General features: G+C 41.1%; 1 protein-coding gene across 1 annotated transcript in view; it reads right to left on the reverse strand.

Moving 5' to 3' along the window:
- Nucleotides 1-8,822, reverse strand: part of LOC108577469 (testican-3) — a 216,301-nt gene that overhangs the window by 53,227 nt on the left and 154,252 nt on the right. Inside the window, exons 3-4 of the mRNA XM_017940627.1 lie at nucleotides 4,143-4,245; nucleotides 6-12 (exon numbers count right to left, since the gene is read on the reverse strand). Coding sequence (XP_017796116.1) covers nucleotides 6-12; nucleotides 4,143-4,245 — 110 coding nt within the window. The remainder of the gene's footprint in view (nucleotides 1-5; nucleotides 13-4,142; nucleotides 4,246-8,822) is intronic.

The raw sequence follows: 8,822 nt of genomic DNA on the forward strand, positions 1-8,822 counted from the left end.
ATTACGATGTCTCTGAAAAAGAAAGAGCGCCAAGTAGAAACGGACCGTGTTTGATCTGGCCTCCGGCCGCGTCTTCGACCTCGAATTTTCAAAGGGCAACGTGCTTTATTCACTGAAAACCGCGGCATCGTGAATTATAGATCAATTAGAGTTCATTTCAGAAAGGTTGCACATCTTCGCCAATTATATCTCATTCTTGAAATCTTGCAATTACGAAACCGAATTATTGGAAAAATTTCAATTCAGAGAAAAATCGAGAAACTGGAGGAGGGTGAAAATGTAGAATTGAAGTTACACGAATTTTCTCGAATTGACAAAATCAGAATGCGTGAAAATCGTAGAAACAGAAGATACAACAGAAGATAGAAATCGAAGGATGTAAAGATGAAAGGAAATTTTATTCGAAGAATAGTCGAGAAATATTTCAGGACAGGGTGAATGTTGCAGGGGGAAGAGGTAATCGAGGAAGGTTGGAGTCCTCTGCGAGGAAACGCGGGGTTTGGCGAATGTTAAAAAATTTAAGCAGATCCACCAGTGTCAAGATGCCGCGTCGCTCTCTGGAAATGGAATAAGTTAAAAGCGATTTCTCTGGCTATGAAAATGGGACGCTTTTGAACATAATTTCAAACAGAGAGGTCTTCCTGACAGAGAGGAAGAGGGAAAACGAGAGAGAAGGAAAATAGAAAAAAGGGAAGAGATGGAGATAAAGATAGAAGAGAGAAGAGAGAACAAGAGTCAGAGAAGGAGAAAGGAAAAGAGAGAGAGAGATGGAGAAAGAATCAAAGAAAGAAAGAGAAGAGAAAGAGAGTGAATGAGGGAGAAACAAAGAAAGAGAAAGAGAGTAAGAGGGCGAAAGACAGAATTAAAGAAAGAGGGGAGAAAGAGGAGAGAAAAAGATAACGAGTGAGGGCGAGACAAAGAAAGAAAGAGGAGAGAAAAAGACTCAGAGAATGAGAAAGAAAAAGACTCAGAGAATGAGAAAGAAAGAAAGAAAATGCGAGGGCGAAGGAAAGAATTAAAGAAAGGGAATTGAAAGAGAGTGAGTGAGGGAGAGACAAAGAAAGAAATAGGAGAGAAAAAGATAACGAGTGAGGGAGAGACAAAGAAAGTAAGAGGAGAGAAAAAGACTCAAAGAATGAGAAAGAAAGAAAGAGAATGAGAGGACGAAGGAAAGAATTAAAGAAAGGGAAAGACATGGAGCGAGGAAGAACCAAAGCAATAGAGAGGAAAATTTCTCCGGAGGGGCAACGCGAAAATTTCCATCATCGATAACAACGTCGAGTTTTCACCGGTCCACCGGAAAGTTTTCCCTCGCAAACATGTTTCGTACACCGCGTCGACACGTCACTGCTCTCTCATTCAACGAATATTTCACGCAGAAAAAAATCAGGACGGACTTTCGTCTCCGCGGGTGAAATAACCAGAGCCCAACAGAATTAATATTTCACGGGCTACTTAATTTAATTACGCGTTCCCGAGTGCCTGCCCGACTATGTCGCGAACGCCGCGCTGAAAACTCTACTCGGGTATTTCTAAGCATTGTGCCAGCGGCTCGTCGAGTGGTCCACGAAACTTTTTCCCCCCTTTGCAACAATGTTTCACCGTGCTTAGAAGCTATTCGAGCGGCGTTTCACCATTGCAACGCCGTTTCAAACCTTTGTGCGTCGTTGAAGAATTGCCGTGAAGTATTTCTTTTTCTTTTTTCTTTTTGTGGAAGAATTGCTGCAAAATGTTGCAAGTGCTTCTGGAAGATTCGAGCCAAGTCGATTCGCGGGAATTCTCGTTCGGAATGAACCTCCGCTGGAAATATTTAGGTATTGCGTTATGTCGTACGAAATAACAAATTTTATTTTCCCTTTTCGACGCAATCTACGTCATTTTCCGCTGTCTCCTCTGTTTTTAACGTCCGCAATCTGACACGCGCGCAACTCACCCGGCGTCTAATGAATTTATTAAGCAAGCTTTTTAAATAGTTCATAATTCTAACTAACAAGGAATGTTCGCGAACGGTCCGGCTTCGATTTTGATGAAACTTTGTACACTTATAAAGCAGTCAAAAATAATCGACACGTATTTTTTTTTAGCTGCGGTAACTCGAGTTTAAGGGGTGAAACCACCCCTTGAAATTTTGGCTCGAAACGGCTATCTCGAAAACGGTAAGTCATACGAAAAAATTGTTAATGGGCGAGGTTAATGGTTTCTGACGTACAATAACATGGTGTTAAAAAATTTAACAAAATACAGTTTGTTTATAACAAAAAAAAATTTATTAACTTAATTTTTCATTTTCTTGAAATTTTCATAATGACAAAAAATGACGAGCATTTCATTCCAAATCCATTAGTATATAACATTTTAAAATTGCCTCTTACAGTTTTGCAGATTTCGATGATTTACATCTTGTGCGCACATCCACTATGGTAGTAGCCGTTCTAACTTTGATTTTAATGAAGTCAATTAATCCATCAATTAAAAATTCATCCTAAACATCAATTTTATCAATTTCATAATTTTACTATTTTTCCGACTTGGGTACAATCAAAATTTCATTAAGAAGGAACGAAAAGAAATCAAGCACCGAAATACTTTCCACTATTTTCCACGACCTTTTGCCATTTTTCTCACTGCTCGCGAATATCGTCGCGACAGAAACTCGACGGTGTTAAATCAATTACGCGAATACAATTCGGCAAAAAATTCATTTCGACACCTAACACCTATACACCTTCCAAAACGAATAAATCAAAGAACGACTACACTCCGCAACTACATTCCAAGACGTTTCCTAGGACAGTGGCAATATCTCAAAGCTCCTTGGACCGTTTCCCGAGCGTCGTTCGGGCGATGTTGCAGAATGTTGCGAAGCATCGCGACGCATTCGAGGCTCATCAATCTCCCGGCTGATCCCGTTGCACACATTACGCCGCCGTATTCCGCCATGCGTTCACCGAATCATCGGTGACAATTCACGATTGTTCATCGTGAAACGCGGCGGTGGTGGACGCGTGCACGGATCAGTCTACGCGTTAATTGGCTATGAAGACCCGTTTAATGTCTCGCGGCGGGAATCGTTCAAGATAAATTTCACAGCGGGTGCCGCGTGAATGCTTCCATATCCACGTGGAAAGCTACAATCACGGTTAGCTGGGAATAAGCACGCGCTTGGAAATCAATGATCGCCACCTACCGTGTACCCCTCCTCCTCGTGTTCTCCATCTACCACCACCCATCCACCCACCCACCCGAATCTGCTCGATTTAATGTCGTGTTCGCCGGGTAATATCGTCGTTAATCATCGGTGGCGGGAGCTCGTCAACGACTGCCAATTCTACGACTAATTTTGACAGAACTGTTTATTCCGTGAACCGTTCCTAAAATGTGGAGGAGAGGGTGAGAGAGAGGATTCAATTTGGTGTGGTGTAGGAATTAGGAGGGACTGACAAGTTGCAAGGTGGATTGATCTTGTTCTGGGTTTTAATTAGGTGGGTTTTGAGTGCTTGGTCGTGGTCGTTTTTGAGGAGTTGAGGGAGTTTTCGGAGATTTTCTTGGTTTCGAATTTTTCGAAGTTTTGGAATTTCAGAGACACTGGAATTTTATATAGAATGCTTCTTAAATTTTCGAGGCCTCAAATTTTGGATATTTCTACGATACTGAAATTGCAGAATATTTCCTAAATTTACTAGTCTGAATTTTGGGAATTTTTTAAATTTCCAAGGCACTGAAATTCTAAGATTTGCAAATTTTCAAGATTTCGAATTCTGCAAATTTCCAAAATCCCCCAAATATTCCACCAATTTCTTTAGATAATCCAAAGTGAAATAACAGATAGCAAAGGGAAAATTCCGGAGTTTTTGCGCAGGTTCCACCACAAAGGTGCGCAGTACACACGTCTAATTTGAGAGGCAACTCGCAGTCCCACGGTCCCAGCTCGAATTCCGTCGTTCTCGTGGGTTTATGATACGTCAATCACTATTCAGAAGCAGGACGAAACTTCAGCACGTCTAAGTTCTAATTAGAATTCCGTATTTCGAAACGAGAATTCAGAAACTCAACAGATACTCCCCAAACTGTGCGCTATTTTACGCAAACTCATAAACATCCTAAAAAAAATCCGTTACATTTAAATTCAGAAAAGTGCTTACCCGGATTTCTCGAGCTCCTTCTTCGACACGCAAACCGCAGTGAAAGTATCCTTGAGAAGACACAGGTCCTTCTTCTTGCAGTTCAACGGACGACAAAGTTCACCTGAAACGAGAGAATAGGAATTGTCAAAAAAAAAAAAAAAAAAAAAGAAAACATTAATTTCAAAAATAATCTTTCAATATATTCTCACACTTGCACAGAGGCAGATGGAAACAATTTAATCCTACTTTCCTTAACACGCTTCACTTCCGATCAATTTCAATTTCAACTCCGACAAAGGAGATTGTTTCGTTCAATAGAAAGATGAGAAAAGGGAGAAAAAGTAGGAAAAGACAGGACCTAAGAAGCGAAGCGAAGCTTTCCAGAGAAAAGGAGCGGTTGTTAATGCGCGCGGCTCTCGATATTAAAAGGACAGGGAAAAAATGTTCGCCGAGGTTGTAAATGACGTCGGGCGTTCACGTTCGTACGCGTTCGAATTAAACTATAGCGTTCGTAGTCACGATCGACGACGTGGAAAAATTCACAGGCCATCTCCATTCTTTCTTTCGCTTTTCTTCGTCGATATTACGCCCCACGGTCCTCGTAATCCGGCCAGCGTATTGACGCCGCGCCGCGCAGTTTCGCCTTATTAAATTTTAAGACCGCTTCCGACCAAGGAATATCTGATTTCCCCGCGTTTTACGATATTATTCGCCGCGAATGCCCCCGCTCCTCTTTCGCAGCTACACCAGGGGACTTTACGGCGCCGAACAATCGACGATAATGATCGCGGCAGGAGTGGAAAAACCGATTGGGAATGTTCAACGATGATTTTAAGGTAAAAAAGGAATTTTTGTTATTTTGGCAACGATAACATTCATTTTGCACAGTTTTTGGGCTATTGTATTACAGTAATGTTGAAGAAAATGATCGAAAAGGTGGAATTATGATTGCGGTAATTTGCGTTTGAAAGCGATTCCAAGTAGTACAAATCAGTGTTTTATGACACACCATTTTTTGAGATCGTAATTTGCGTTTGAAAGCGATTCCAAGTAGTACAAATCAGTGTTTTATGACACACCATTTTTTGAGATCGTAATTTGCGTTTGAAAGCGATTCCAAGTAGTACAAATCAGTGTTTTACTATACACCATTTTTTGAGATCGTAATTTGCGTTTGAAAGCGATTCCAAGTAGTACAAATCAATGTTTTACTATACACCATTTTTTGAGATCGTAATTTGCGTTTGAAAGCGATTCCAAGTAGTACAAATCAATGTTTTACGAGACTAATTAGGAAGATAATGGTATAGTATGATTTTATGTACGGTTCGGTACTCTGGGATAATAACGATATAAAAGAAAGTTGAACGGTGATTTTGTGACAGGAAATGATCGACGACGACGACGTCAGGTAATTAAGGATAACGTAATTCAAGAGTGTAGTTTGTAATGATGGTATAAAAGAGGTAATTGGAAAAGTTTAGCCGTTATTAAATTTACGTTTGGTTGTTACAGCCTCTTTTGCACTTCCTGCAGTATTCGTCTAATATTTAAAAACGTTAATTCGTAACATTATTAAGCTGCAACTTTTTCTACCTAGCCTTATTCACTTAAGAATATTCCTGCACACTTTCTTCACTAATTTAGTGTTCAAGATTACAACTCAGGCAATAGAAAAACATGCGTATTTTCTTTAAAAAAAAAAAATTACGATAACCTTCAAAAAAATTTGGAAAAAATTACGAGCAGAAGGAAAGTAACTTTTCCTCGTATAATTAATTTACACCAAGCATCAATAATTTCGATTTGTAAAATTAACATTTAAAGTAATGTTAATCATCTCCAAATTTCAACGTGCTTCGAACACAACACTCCAGGAAAGTAGACCCTCATCTTCGAACCCCGCGCATAAATCCGCTAAATCAATCGATCCGTTCTCTCCCTAAAAAAAAAAAAGGAATCAATCGTTCAAGGGCACTTGTAGCTTTTTTCCACGACAGTTCAAAGGTCGAAATAGATTTGCAAGTTCGTGAAACGGTTACCGGTTGATCGCTCGTCAGAGTAGTAACCAGGCTCGTAGCTAGAAAGGGTGAGAGAGAGAGAGAAAAAGGGTGAAACTAATTCTGTCGTTGGACGCAAGGAAGCAATCCGGGAATTTTCGCCGGGCGAAATGATTCGTTTCTTTGATGTAGCGTGCTGCGGCGAACGTTCAATGGCCGGGCGCAATTGCATTCGCGTGGAAATAGTAGACAAGCGATATTGGTCGTTTCAGAGAGCATACCGCATCGGATCGAATTTCTCTCTTCTCCATTAACCCCAAGCTCGGAGAGCCCGTCCCGTCGCGCGCATCTGCCCCACGCGAAACGGGGATCGCCATTGCCTTTTGACGCGTAAAACCGATAAGGAATTGTCCCGGCATTCTGTCATAATTCCCCGCTACCCGGGGCTCGCCTCGTTCCATTATTCCAGATCGATGTCTCCTCCCCGCGGGACAAATCGGTCTTTCGAAAAAATCGCGAAAATTGATTTTCTTTTTGTTTCTTTTTGAGGGAAAAATTGAAAATTGATCGAATTGATTTTTGCTCTCAGATTTTGATGGAAGTGGGATTTTAGTAATTGCTCTTGTTATTCGATGAAAGCGAAAGATATTTGAGTGAAAATCGGAGGAGATTTTGTAGCGACGATGTAATGATCTTACCAAGAAAAGAAAAGAGGAACGTGGAATAAGAAGACGCTTACGTTTCTTTTCGCAAATTCAATGGTTCGTCGGAAATACTGATCTATATTATTCTATATTGTTAAATGAAAAATTGGCAAATTAGAGAACGCTGCAATTGCCTCTCAGAATTGGGCTGAAAATGAATTCTCAGTAGTACACAACCTACAGACGTTAGAAAATTTCGAAAATGTTACGGAGAGTCTTAAAATTGAGAAAACAAAGTGTCGGGGAATTACAAAAACAGAGAAGCTACGAAATTGCAAAAATTTTTCTCCTTCGACTATTTTACGTAGGTGACTCGGTAGAAAGTTTCGGAATTACCGCGGGTTGCAAGGAACGTCAAGAATTTGCCGAGAAAATTCGAAAATGCTATGCTGTCAAGGTGCACGGAATCACATCGATATTGTTCAAAACGTAAAGAAAAATTAATAAACCCTACCTGTCCAAGTTTCAAATTAATCTACCTCTACCCTCGCCTCCTTTCTACTACTTCTACCAAATTGCCCTCTCTGACCATCCGTGGACCTATACTACTCGCTCCAGCTGGTACACATTTATTTTATTAATCTCCCGCAGTTCCCATTTCGATTTTCCGTCTCACTTGACGCCGTATCGTTGCGCAGTTTAAATATAAGTGAAATTACAGTTGATTCGTAGTTTGATTTCACCGGTCTGATCACACGTACAGTGCGATTTCGCTGACTCAAATACACATGCACGACGTGTTCTACTCGCTCGACCACGAACAGTCCTCCACGTTCCATTTGACTGTAGAAGGTCTAGCTCTAGCCGTGTGATCCTACACGAGTCCGTTCTACTTCACCGAACCAGTCTCTCCTCTCGTCGCGCTATTACAGACGCATATAGAGAGGGACTACTATGTTTAATGTAATTTCAATGGATTTACCCCGGTATTTCTAGTCCCATCTGACGACCGTGTGGATCTTCTTGATTCGAGTGCATTTTACTTCCATTGAAAAATTATGTCACTGCGTCCTGAAATACGAACGCGACCCGCTACCCTATATATCCTTAGAATCCGTGTCTCTAGAAATGTTCAAAGTAATAACACGGCAAAGCTTTCAGCGTTGCATTCCAATTTCTATTTTCTAATCACACTTTCTACCTTGCTCTAATTGTTGGTCATCTTTTTTGTCCGAGAAGAGGTTATTTCTACAAATTTTCATGTTTTAACAAGTTTTGATTTTTTCTTAAATATTCAATAATTTACTCTAATTTTTCTACAGTAAAAATCTCTATCCATCCCCGAACTTTTGTACTTCGAAACGCCTGGAATATCTTCCCTCGATCGTTCCCTAGTTATTCCGAAAACGAATTATCACACATTTTCCAATTACAATTTCTAAAAACACCAATGAATATCTCTAATTAATTCCACTCTTCGAACCGAATCGAATCCATACTCTCCCCCAACACTTCCACGCTTCTCCAACGGAGAAAAATCCTCGTTCACCTCGACGTATTTTTCTTCGTCCCTCTATCGCGCTAATATCTCCAAGAAATTAATACTCGACGTATCGGAAAAAAAAGGTTCTCCGATCGAATCAACGTTTATCCAAGCCGACTTCATCCCCCCCCGGAAGCCTGTGTTGCAGCAGGCAACCGAGGGGGGAAGGGACGTGCACGTCCCGTGGAAAAAGTGTATCGCAAACAAACGCGGGATTGCGCCGAGGGATCCATTACGCGTCTGATTAAAAGTTTGCCCGGCGATGTTCGAGCTTTCGCGGCTGCCTCGCCGCGTAATATCCAGCGGAAAGGAAGCGGCGTGCCGTTTCGAATTAAAGTCCAGCGCGAATTAAGAAGGCCTCTCTCTCTCTCTCTTTGCTCGATTTCGCCAGCTTAGACCGACCATTTGCACCACCGCGACTGCGGGAGGAAGGGAAAAAGAAATACCGATCGTTCAAAGGGTTCGAACCCTTCCTTCGAAGCATTCCTCTCGATGATAGAACCTCTTCGCA

The sequence above is a fragment of the Habropoda laboriosa genome, unplaced genomic scaffold (genome assembly GCF_001263275.1).
Source record: "Habropoda laboriosa isolate 0110345459 unplaced genomic scaffold, ASM126327v1 scaffold5, whole genome shotgun sequence".
NCBI lineage: Eukaryota > Metazoa > Arthropoda > Insecta > Hymenoptera > Apidae > Habropoda > Habropoda laboriosa.